Genomic DNA, 12,840 nt, shown 5'->3' with positions numbered 1-12,840 from the left:
TCTGTGATTCTGTGATTCTGTGATATTAAGAATTAAATGGAGCAGGATTAAATGTCTGCAACGTTCTTCCAAGTGGTGTGACTTTTTTGTGACTTTACATGTTTAAACCCTGGAAGCTCTTTATTTTTCGAGAATGTGAAAGGCCTTGCCTTTTAGGAACCAACAGCTTACTTTGAATCCTATAATGAGCATGTCTGGTGAAACCATTGTATGAAGACATGCAGCTCTCTATCAGGATTAAAACGGCTTCCTGCAGGATTAACTCCCTTTTTGTTACAAATTCATCCCTCTTCCTTTAACAAGTGATGGCAGGAGAGCAGGAGGGCTGAATGGTGGCCATCTGATCTGTGCCCACCTAATTGGCCAACTAATTATCTTTGTCAAGCAAAAGGTAGCATCTGATTTCTGGACTAGGAGAAAGTGTTGCTGGTGTGTTACCAGTGCCAGTGCTGAAGGTCACCTTCCTGATTCAGATGCCATCGGTTGGGTTGCTGTCCCACCCTCTGACCACCGATACCCACAGCTGAGAGGGCAGAGCAGCAGCACCTGAGGAGAAGCTGTATCAGACCTGTGCTGGCTGTGGAGATGGGAAATAGCTCTTGCCCTTGTCAAGGGCTTGGTACGAACAGAGCAGGGGGAAGGAAGGATCAAAGGATTTACTTGCCAGAGGGTAGTGATTCAGTCCTCAACATGGTCTTAGGTTACAAACACACCAACAAAAAGAGTCTTCTCCTGGCCACAGACGTTGAAAGAGTCCTGTATGCATCAGTGAACCCAACAGCAGGAGGATTAAAATCAACGGTAATGTGCAACACAGCGCTCGCTCTCTCCTCTAAGGGAGAGCGGGGTCACTTCTCTGCACGGGGCAAGTGAGTCAGGCAGGAGGGACAGAAGAGGTGCATTGCTTCTGTTAATAATGCAGCCTTACCCATCTCAATGTGATCTCCTAGGTGTTAGCAAAATCAGAAATAGATGTCAAGGCAGTTGCTAGAATAAAATGATGCTCCTCCTTTTTCAAGTAACAGGATTAGTTACCTGTACTGTAATCTGAGGATTATGCCAGATGCTCTCTTTGAAGTTATTGATCACTTGAGGTGGTTGGTTTTGTTTTTTTTTTTTTGAATTAGCATAGCATGTAAACATTGGGATGCTCTTTGCATGCCAGTAAGCTAGTTTAATATTTATACTTCCTATACAAGAGATGGAAGATGCACTTGCAACCTGCTCTGTGGGCCAACAGAGTGTTCCACTGGCAGATTTTGGTGCATTTCTGTGATCAAGTTTCCTCTGCTGAGAACGGCCAGCATTCACCCCCAGTTCTCCCAATGTAAAATATTGTCTCAGAAGTCCATGGCCTTGACCTGAGTTATTTTCAAACAGGAAGGTGGCATTTTTTTCAGACAGTGGGGGATCAAATCTAGTAGAAACTCACAGCTCAGTTTCTAAGTGTTTCTCGCAGGCAAGAAGGTAAGTGGTGAACACTGAGATGCAACAGTTTCTATTTTTCTCTGTCAAGCAGCTAACTAGGAAGAGCATCTGTCTGAAATTCGCCACAATCAGTGTTTCATCCTTAAAGGGCTTAATTATGGTACTTGAATTACTGTCAATCTCTCTGTTGATTGGGAATAAAAATGCCTCCCTCAGTCCCATCTATTTCCTTCACACAATTATACATCGCTTTCTGTTATCTTTCAGAATATATAATTTCAGTGTGAAATTTCTGACACTCATGTATCAGACAGCTGACAGACTGCCAAGCTTATAAATTCTTCTGGCATTCATTGAGAGACCAACATTGTAGCTATTTCATAAGCATTTTCATAGCTGCTACCTAATGTCAAGACAAGAAGGTGGTAATATTAAAAAGAGAGTGCTTTCTGTCCTCTGCAAAGACAATATTTTTTCCACAAGTACTAACTTTAACTAGTAACGTAGAGAAGGCATAAATGAGGGAAAAAATGGAGTAGAGGAGGAAGCATTCAGATACCTGAGCACTTCATGTGACTGCCTTCTTTTTCCTTTCCTTAGGCTGAAAAGCACTTCACTTCCTGTATAAGAGGTTATTCTAGTCTACAGCCAGGTCATTACAGCTATTAAAGTTTATTTTACATTTAAACTTTCCAGTCTGACCTGTTCCTCATCCTTAATCCAAGCCTTTCTTTTTTTGTAAGTGGATGAACACTAGAAGTGCAGAATTTGATTTTGAACCCCTTTCTTCCAATGAGCTCAATTAATAGAGTCCATAATTTTTTTTTCTCTGTTTTTGTAGCTGTCATAAGTTTACAGGCTTGTTTGGTATTCTTGTTCATTGGGTTGGATTTTTTATTTTTGCTTTTGTGTTTCTTTCAAGTATTCCCTGTAGGTCCATTATCAGCGATTAGCTATATACAGCTAGGCTTTGATCAGCACTTAACTCTACTGTTCCTTTGAGAGCACCAAAGCATTTCATATTCTACATTAATTATAAAAGGAAGTATTTGTTTGTCTTCCTTATCAGGTGAAATGCAAGCACTCTTCATAAAATTTTCATGAAAGTGATAGCTTAGGCCAGCATGACTAATACGCCTAGCAGTTGTCTGGAGTCACAGTGAGACCCAGTGTCGGATAGATGTTACTGGCAGGAATTAAAAGACAGATGAGTTTAGGTTTTTTATGGATGGGGGTGCTCTAATGTGCTGCAAATCAGCTGGAAAGTTGGCAGAGCAGATGTTCCTAATACTACTTCTGAGACAGCACTTGCTGAAGTTCAAACTGCAGATAAACACAATCCAAAAGTGATCCTAAATGTCTGCTTTCCTTTAAGATAAGGAAGAAAAATCTGTAGTATACAGGTACCAATCATTATATGTAAGAAGTGTTTTAGTCTTGCCTTCCCAGTACTTTGTACAATTATTTGCTTGTGTGCAAAAGAAAGTGTGAAAGTTAATTTTTTTTTTAACTTGGGAAGTGTTTAATATTAAAAATCACTAGCTAAACTCTCAGTTGTATACATAAGGTGATGTCAGTGGGACTTTAAGTAAACTCTGTTAACAGAGTTTAATGTTAAACAGTCCTCCCTCAGATTCTGCTCTCAAATGCCTAGAAAAGCAGGAGTAGGGGTAGTTCTCCTTTCTCTGTTTTCAGCTTAGAGAAGTAGGAAGAAAAATAGATGTATTAATTTAAAAAAAAAAAAAAAGATAGGAACTTAAAATAAAACATTTGCCCTGGCAGCATAAAAAGACACAGAATTTTTAATATTGCTTCAGGTTTTTTTTTCTTCTTTTGCTGAATTGATGTAGTTTATTTGTCATGGGAGCTCTCAGGAGGAGAGCGCTGGGTGGCATGGGCACAGGTGGTGGGATGAGCAATAAAGGCCGATGGGGGTCTGTGGGCTATGATCTTCACCTCTGATGTAGGGCTGTGTAAGGGAGTTGTTTACTCCTGCTCCGTCATTTCTGTGCATGTGTTAAGAGTTTCTTTTGTAATCCAGTCCCCTCAGGAAGGGAAACGCGACTGCGACTGCACATTAGTTTCTACTATCAAGAGTCAAACAATTAGTTTCTGTCTTTACAGTCTGTCATAAGGAGTGCTCTGTAATTTCAGACCATAGCAGTACAGTCTCACCTGTCTGGCAGAGTTAACATAATTTGACCAAATGCAGTCAGAGAGCTTGCTTTTGTATTATGGTCCTATGGAGAAATGTATTACTGAATGGATTCAGTGTCCAGCACTTTCTCACAATCCTGAGGTGTCAGGGAGTGTTTGCTCTCTTTGCAAGCTCGATTCTTGGATGCCTGGCTGCAAAATAGAAGAAGGAGTGATAGTTCACATCTTTGCTTTTATTTTGTTCTCTCCCTGTTCTACTTTTAATCAATATCTTGATTGCTGGGGGTTTTAGATGATCACCAGATCCAGTTGTTCCGGTTGCTTCTCTAGTTTATATTTATGTGAAAACCATCTGGTCTTAATAATGGTCTTAATAATAATACCTCACAAAATTGTGTAAACCTGAAAGGTCACAGAAGCCTTGCAACACGTCTTAGTTCTAGGCTGAACAAACTCACTTTCCAGAATTTCACAGGTTTCGGCCATTGTTTGGTTTAGACCTGTGGTCACTCCCACCCTTCCTTTTTTTGGAGCAAATCTAAACTGTATCTTCCTTTGTAGTGTGATGTATTTGAACTAAGACTTGCCCACTCAGTAAAAAAGTTAAATTAAAAAAATTGCTTCCAGTGGCTACACGTAACCCTCCTGGTGGTGTAGGTCAAAATGAGATTTGCCATTTACTTTGCACTTCTTAGTACTGCTCTCTAGCTGAAAAGTCTCCCTTTTTGGTTTTGGTTTTCCTTTTGCCTGTACTGAATGGCCTTTTGCTCATTTCTCTGCCCACACCCACTTTCTGGACCACTTCTCTACTTTAACAGGTTAATTTTGCATTTCAATTTTGTGAATTTGCAAAAGGCTTTTCTGTGGGTTCCATTGTAAAAACTCTCCTTCTGAAAATGGCAGGTGCAAAATCACGCCTACTATAATGAAGCAAAATTATCATTCACTCTGTTAAATCAACCACATCTGTAATCTTTAACATCTTATCTTAATTAGGGTCTGTTTATCCAGTCCCACCTCCCCTTTCCATTCCGTGAGTGCTGCTGTCTTGCAGCTGGCTGTGGAGATGACCGTGCTGGGTGTGCCGGATGATGGTGCGTCTCCTACTGCATTTTTGTGGTCTTCTAAAATTTCAAATGTCATTCAAATGATGGCCAAAGCATGGATTTTGCCTGCAGTCAGTCTTTAATCACCCTTTTAGGTATTGCAAAGTTCCATTAACCCCATTTACCCTGAGACTAATAACAGAAAGTTGAAAAGTGCAAAGCCTGAGTTCACGCTCTGTAGATATACTCTGGTTATTGAAACTATGGCATCCCATGAAAGAGAGAGAAAGGAAAATACTCTGTGTCCTTTTACGTACGTTAGCTTCAGGGTGCTCATGTCTGAAGCAAACCTGATGGTGTGCTGTGGGAAGACAGCGCAGAGAACAGTATCACCCAGCTTGGATTCTGGAAGGGAACAAGATGTTCATGAGCCGTAAGTGAGGTTAGCATTTCCTGGTACAGTTCAGTCCATCCCTACGCTAGCTGTAGGGTTTAGGAAAATGGCTGGTGCGTCCTGACAGCAAGCTGATGGCTCTGTGCCACAGCTGCGTGAGCCGAGGATTTCAGGGAACTGGCAGCATGTCTCTTGCGCCAATATATGTCACTGTTTTCCAGGAGAGATTAAAAGCTTTTTGCTCTGTTCTTCGCATTTTGATTCACACAAGTGAGATCCTGGCTGCTCAGGGAAACCTAGGGAAGATTCAGAAAAAGACCCTAAGGTAAGGAGACCTTTCCAGGACAGTCCCCAAACGAGGTGGAAAGCAGCTGTTTGAAAGCAAGCTTTGTAGACCAGGGAATAAAGGAGGTGGTGGGAAAGAGCTTGCTGAGACGTGTAGTTAGAATTAATGTCACAGTGATAAGAGAAGAATCTGAACAGGAAAGAGGTGTTCCCAGCTGCAATGAAAGCACACACTGGTCTGTTAGCAGCTCTCTATGTGCTTTATCTGCATATTGTAGCTGTGCAAGCTCGGTGTTACACCACGGTGATTTAGATTCCCAGGAAACAGGAATGTCACTAATTTAATTTTATCTGACCATTCATTTTAAAACATTTTAGGAGTTACTCTTTACAACCTGTGAATGGCACTTTATAGCCTTCTGTGCTTTTACCAGAGCATCAGTATTGCTGTTGCCTCTTCGTCAGCCTGCCCTAACGTGGTCTTTCCTCATTTGGTTCCTGGATTTCAGCAGCGATGGAAGAAAGAATCTCATGAGTTGTCTTCTTGACAAAGTTGTTTAATATTGCTGCGGAATGTGACTGTAGTAAGGGCAGAGAGAAACGATCACATGTCTGACTGACATAACTGCTGTCTGAAATACCTGCACTTGGTGCCTGGTGGGGACAGTACTCTGTTGTTAAGCTCACCTTGGTGGGCCAAGGAACGTGCCCTCGTATGTTCTCTTCTGCCTAATTGCTGTGGCAGGAGTTACACTTTGTCAGTTCTTAGACCTCTGATCTGTAGCTGTTTCTCATAGCTGAGGAGCTACTTGCTGTCCAGAAGAATTTCAAGGAAACTTACACCTAAAAAAAAAAAAAAAAAAAAAAGAGTCATGAGTTCCTCCTCTATCCATTTGTAGTAATACATTCAGTAAAAATCTGGTATAGATACTTCTGCAGCAAAAGGGCAAAAGGTATTCTGTGACCCCACATTTGGCTGAGATTTTAGGTAGAATTTTTTAGTCAGAAATACCCCCATCATGTAAAAGCAAGTCTCCTGCTGACACAAGAGTAACAGAACAGGAATTCATGAATTATGACGATAGTATCTGCCAGCATTGACATAGGTGCTTTAAAAAAAAAAAAATTCATGCGCGTCCAAGCTCCTTTTTTTACCTCAGCACTCCTGGTTCTCCAACAGCTGCAGCGGGGCACAACGTATGCTATGTCCAATCCAGTCTGCTGGTGAACTCGTGTTGAAATAGGTTGTCCCCTGCCCCCAGACACACATTGCTCTTTGTCGGAGATGAGAGTCGCGGAGTGAGTCACACCTGCTCGTTGATCCCATGGACATCTCTTCCTGAGTGTGTGTGATGACCAGATGCCACGGAAGGCAGCCGCCTTGGACGGAGGCGTCAGGGCCAGTCCTAGAAGCAGCTCTCAGACAAGATCAAGGATGTAGCTTCACATCATGCTTCATGTTCTTCATTATCCTGCAGTGTACTTCGGTAGCTCTAGAACATCAGAAGGAGGGCAACTCCAAACCAAGTGGCAGGTGGTAGGACTTGTTAACTGCCTGGGGTGTTGCTCCCATGGCGAGGGGCCTCCTTCTGGGTCAGAATGGCAGAGAGCAATTTCCTTGCAATTCGACAAATTAGTGCTTTTTGGCATAGTGTTGTTTGGCTTTGGGATTTTCCTTGAGGTGCAGGGAGGGCAGGTTTAAAGTTAGGGTTTATTGTCCCACTGCCAGCCCTTCCCTTAGGGACCCTGTGCAAAATGTCTCTCTAGGAAACATTCATGGTCCTGCGTAGTAAGGAGATAAATTCACTGACATGGAATCAGGTATTTATTTATCTTTTACATTTTTGACCCTGGTTTGTTTCAGAGAGGTGCAGAAATGCTGTTTCCAGAAGAACAACAACAAATGTCAAAGGCACAAGTGCTGCTGGCAAAACCTGCTGGCCAGGCCCCCTCCACTGAGCCCTGAGGAACGCTTTCTTGTTTGCCCCACAGGTGACCAGCCAAAAACTGGCTGCTCAACATACAGCTGGTTCCACTCTCCCCTGGAGCAGGCACACAGAAGGCTGCTCTAGCCCCAAACCTCTTTTCAGGTCCCATGGCAAGCTGAAGCTGCTCATTGTCCTGTGCAGCTGCTCCGTGATACAAAAGGAACTTTATTATGGATTGTACTCCACGCTAATGGAAAGCCGTCTGAATTCCCTTAGGCAGTTTTTGGGTATAGTGCCTGTATAGGCAGCTGGTTAATACAATATCACCTAATCCATCAAGCAAGGAAAATACCTCTGAGTTTTAAATACTGACCTGAGAAGTAATTATTATGTCTGATTATTTTAACTGTCTCCAGTTAAATACTTTCAGCAACATTTTCTCTTATTTTCAAAATTAATGCCACATTAATGTCCAGTGGCAAAGAAAGGAGTGATTGCAACCACTCACCTAGCTCCTTGGGTTTGTGTCGTCACTGCAGTGTCTAGTTACCATGTCTGACTACAAAGAAAATGTTGATGATAGGTTTCATTGATGAGACTGCCTTTGAAAAGCCTCTGTGATATTTTCTGGAGGTTCAAACCAGTACCACCATCCAAATTCTACTTTAAGCCTGTACTGACTCCTTCATCCAGCTCCGCTGCAAAGAGTCTCTCCTTTTGAGGTCGCTGGCAGGTGAGCGCTGGTACATCTGGCTGTGTTTCCTCTCCTCACCTGTAAAATCTCTATAATCATATGATTACATGCATTTGAAAGAAAAGGTTTTGTTTGGTTTTGTGCTAAAGAAACTTACTGAATTTATGTTAGTAGAGTAACAAAATTACTTCCTGTATTAACAGCAATGCTTACGAAGAGTTCTTCCTTTATTTTATCTTTGTTAAGAGGAGGAAGCAAGAAGTTTTGAGGGATTAGATGATAGTAAAAGATTTTTTCTTTTCTTCTTCTTTAGATAAATATCTAGGGATCACAATTTTCTTTACATTGTATCTGAGGGCATTGGATGTAATTCTGAAGTACTGTGAAATTTCACTGCTATTCCAACATGAATCTTTAATTCCCTATTTACAGCCAGTGCTGATTTCCCATACAATGGTCAAGCTATAGGAGATGGAGTTAACAGAAACTCTGCCATCATTGGAGGTAAGAGAAATGTCTGCTTTTCTGAGGTGCTTTGCAGTATGACTGTGACAGCTGAATTGCAGTTAGTAGTAACACATCCAAGCTATTTGCCAAGAGCTGAGGATGTGAGAGAACTACATCTAAACAAAGTTAAATAGAAATCCCTGGAGGGGTTCAAGGCCAGGCTGGATGAGGCTTTGAGCAACCTGGGCTAGTGGGAGGTGTCCCTGCCCATGGCAGGGGGTTGGAACTGGATGATCTTTAAGGTCCCTTCCAACCCAAACCATTCTGTGATTCTGTGATTTGTCTAAGTTCGCTCAGGCACATTCTCCTAGTGAAATGGTTTGTTCTTGCACAGTTTGTCCCCTCAGATTCAGTTTTAACCAAATCAAAATACTGATACACATATTAAGCGTGCATGTGGGGAGCTACTTTGCAGTAGTTACTTATGTTAACAGAGTAATTAATTTATATGAAATGGCAAGGACACTTTTCCAGTTCCAACAGATTCAGCATGGATCTGTGTCAAGCACTATTTGCTCCACCCTTGACAAAGATCCTTCATGGATTGGTTTTTAAGGGCCAAGTTCTGCTGTAACTTATGTGCAGGAGAGTCCCAGTCAGTGGGATAGGTAATGCTAGGTAATGATAGGATATGATAGTAATTTTGAAATAGCATTCCATTGAAGATATTCTGGCCAGCTGGCTCCAGAAACAAGGATCCTGATTACTTGTATGCACACTTGCAATTTTCTCTTCCCTTCCCGTAGTATGGAAGTGTTGCACCATAATTCTCCTGCGAGAACCTTCATCAAATTCGGGAGGCATAGAAGAAAAATTGTAAAGAGCAGCCTAATAGCTTTCAGTCAGTTCTAAATGCATATAAAATGAGATAGTGGTGGTGGCTTTTGTCATGTAAAGCAACACTGAATATAGTAGTACATGTGGTCTAATGGAATTTCTCATTTCTTTTCCCTGGCCCCCTCAAGGGTCTATGTTTCCATATCCAGTTTTAGATGAGTTGCTTTAGTTTTGATTTGCTATGTTATTTTTTCCTTTTATATTTTTATTACTCCTTAAAATTTTTCATTAATACTGAAACCTTGCAGTGCTAGAAGGATAGCATTGCATTCCTCAGAAAAATTCAAGCCACACCTGAACAGCCTGGCTGTCCAACAAAAGTGGCATAACCTAATTCTGGCTGGTTACAATATTACTTTAACATGAGAATTTTATAATGTCTTCATCGTGAAAGATCATCATGCCTGGAGTGAAGGACCAAAACTGGAACAGTGCTGTTTTAGCACGTAGTTACCTATGCCTAAGAGGGTAAGGTATATGAGACTTCTCCCTAACAGGGCTGAACCCCAAACAGACCATTGCAGGGGGAGCAATTAGGGATAGGTCTGATGATAAAGCAGTTAACTTCGGTAATTATGCGGAGCCAATGCCTAGTGGGTGATGTGAGCCAAGCCAATTTTCAAGGACATGTTGAATGGCTGTTTCCAGCCATTGACTGGAAAGTATACATCCGTGCCTCCATCCTGAAAGAGCTGTCCCGGCAGTGACACATTGCTATTTCACCCCCGTGTTTTGGGAGCGCTGGGCACCCCTCTGCCTCACAGTCAGCAAAGCTCACCTCTGTAAGTAGGTCTGAACATTGAATTTTACGTGTGAGATGAAACTCACCAGCAGACTGCACTCAGTGACGTTTTGTGTGAAGCAAAAGCTATATATAAATATTAGAGTCGTGGGAACCAAGCAACTGCGGTGGTGTTTAACTGCCTGGGTAGCTTTGGCACAGCTCAGAGCGGCTGTGCCACGATTTGGTGTTCTCCTCACTAGTGGCCTATTTTCTCTCCTCCTCTGTGTAGGCGTCATCGCAGTGGTAATCTTCACCATCCTCTGCACTTTGGTGTTCCTCATCCGCTACATGTTTCGCCACAAGGGAACCTACCACACCAACGAGGCCAAAGGGGCAGAGTCAGCCGAGAGCGCCGATGCTGCCATCATGAACAATGACCCCAACTTCACAGAGACCATCGACGAGAGCAAGAAGGAATGGCTTATCTAAGCCCACAGGGAGGGGGCCTGGGGTGGGATACAAGCTGGGCCAGGGTGGGACTGGGATGAATTTTGCAGTGGGGAGAGAACACTCTGCATCGGACGCTTGAGCACACGTATGGTAAAAAGATCAGCACAACTGGAGGAGCAAGGGACAGGAAAATACCACTGAGACTGGAGGAAAAAAAAAAAAAAAAGAGTATCTCAAGCATTTAAGAAAAAATACTTTTTAATATTTATTTACAGCAAATTACCCCTTCTGTACCCAAACAACTACAACAAAGAGCAGTTTTACAGCTTCAGCATTGGTTCAAATTTTTAGTAATACCTGTCTATTTCTCTGTGTGTTTAGAGGTGTTCTGGATACCCGCAATGAGAAACGGCGCTGGTTTTTTACATTTTTAAAAGCTGTTTGAAACGTGGGTAGTTCTGTCCTGAGAACAAGTGGCAGACCTGTCTTCCCGGCATCATGTTCCTTCATGGTTGGCTCCTTCCCCGCAGGCTGCCCTCAGGCCCGCACCGTTCATTTTGGTGGCATTGAACTGGGGGCTCGGGGCTGAGGGTGAGGATTTGTGCAAATCATTCTGGTCAGTTTTTCAACGTGTCATCAGCCCATGCCAACCCTGGCAGGATCCATCTTCTTGACCCAGGCACCTTGTTGATTGCACACAATTCTCATCAGCAATGTAAAAATACTGTTATTGCAACCACTACCACCACCAGAGAGAGAGGATGATCATAAAGCACAGGAAGCTTTGGGGTTATTTTTTATCATTATTATTATTATTATTATTGTTATTATTTTGTTCGTCTCTGAGGAAGGATTATGCTGTGTGAGTCTGCAGACCTAGTCTGTTCCTGTGTCTTTGGCTCGGCGCTGGTGACCTGACGCCAGTTGAAGCGCAGCTTTGCCTGTGGCATATTGGCATATACTGTACTTAGGCTGAAGCATTTAGTAGGGAATTAGAGACAGACTTTGCTTATGTTTCTTTTCTATAGGCTGTCACAGAAATATTAGTACAGGTCTAGTCAATGCATTTGAACCCATGGGCTTCACATAACACTTTTTTTCCAACTCTAGCGTAGCGATTTATTCTTTAACTCCTTTGTTTCCGTCCCTTTCCGAGGAAAGCCTCTGCTGGCAGTGTTCACCCAGGCAGGAAGGTGAAGCACAGGAGGCTTGGAAACTGCCCACAGAGTACGTGAGAAACAGAGAGCGCACAGAGCGGAGTTACTTCTCAATACAGAGGTTTACCTGAACTATTTTGCTGTCTTTATAAGGCATTTTTAAGAATAGCAAGGCCAATGCCAAATGAAGCATTGCACCCCATGTCCCCTCTTGGACCAGGGAAGTTGTAGGTGTTGCCTGAGAAGCAGGCAGGCAGCTTGTAGGAAAAGCAAAGGGGCAGCCTGAAGACCTAATATCGTTTTTATGGCAATAATGTAGCTTTAGCTTGCCCTGTGCAGAGGAGTGTGGTTCTCCAGTGGTCTGATTTGATAGGAATTTAAGGCATTAATGGGCAGTTTTGCAGTGGAACATAATGAAGGAGTTAATGTATTTCAGGGCATTTGCTGTGTGCTAAAAAACCAGAAACAGTACAAAGAATTTCCCTTTGAAAGTATTTATGCCCGTGACAGTCCTAGATTTGCTTTATCTTTAATATTGCTGGGTTTAGTATGCACAGATTTAATCCATTTTTCTGTACAAGAAAGATCTATTTTTCACCCAAATCGACAACCTACTACACTGAGCAGTGCTGTCATCTTTAATGTCCTTATTATTCTGGTTGATGCTTTAAAATGGAAAAAAAAAAAAATCATGGAGGGGGAGGAAAATACTGGAGTCCTACCAGACAAGAAATTTGTAAGCACAATTTGTCAGACAGAGAAGGCCAGATAGTTTGGGTTTTAAGGACGATAGCCTAAGTCATCTTCTGGATTCACTGAACATAGATAGCAGATCAAATCGAGCCCATTGATTTCTTCTGTTTATGGATTTGGAATTAGCATACAGTTTCAAAAAAAAAAAAAAAAGTCTGTTTCTCAGGTGACATTATGTGGCAGGGGGTTCAAGCAGGCTTAAAAACCACTTCTGTCAGTCTTGTGCTCTGCAGCCTTTTTGCCTTGCCTCCAGTATTAGCCTCCCCCTCTCTTGTGTTTAATGGAGCAGATGGGTCCTTATTCTTGTTTAACTGTGGGTGTCAGTCTCCACCCCTTGGAGACTCCAGCATGTGATGGATCTAGCCTCCACCACTAACTATTCAGCAACATACATAGCAATCACAGATGCCTTTCTAGGATTGCAAAGGCATTCTCTTTTCTAGATTGTTTTATGTTTATTTTGATTTTAGTGGTATTTCA

General features: G+C 42.3%; 1 protein-coding gene across 1 annotated transcript; it reads left to right on the top strand.

The window, feature by feature from the left end:
- The first annotated feature begins 690 nt into the window (after positions 1 to 690).
- LOC104460675 (cell adhesion molecule 1-like) lies at positions 691 to 10,489 on the top strand. Its single transcript, XM_010079270.1, has 5 exons — positions 691 to 801; positions 5,247 to 5,350; positions 7,175 to 7,302; positions 8,365 to 8,436; positions 10,290 to 10,489. Exons 1-5 carry the CDS (start codon positions 691 to 693, stop codon positions 10,487 to 10,489), a joined length of 615 nt encoding a protein of 204 aa, XP_010077572.1.
- Positions 10,490 to 12,840: the final 2,351 nt, after the last annotated feature.

Source organism: Pterocles gutturalis, unplaced genomic scaffold (genome assembly GCF_000699245.1).
Source record: "Pterocles gutturalis isolate BGI_N339 unplaced genomic scaffold, ASM69924v1 Scaffold48283, whole genome shotgun sequence".
Taxonomy (NCBI): Eukaryota; Metazoa; Chordata; class Aves; order Pterocliformes; family Pteroclidae; genus Pterocles; species Pterocles gutturalis.
The sequence above is the reverse complement of the archived record's forward strand: the minus strand, read 5'-3'. Positions and strand labels throughout refer to the sequence as shown.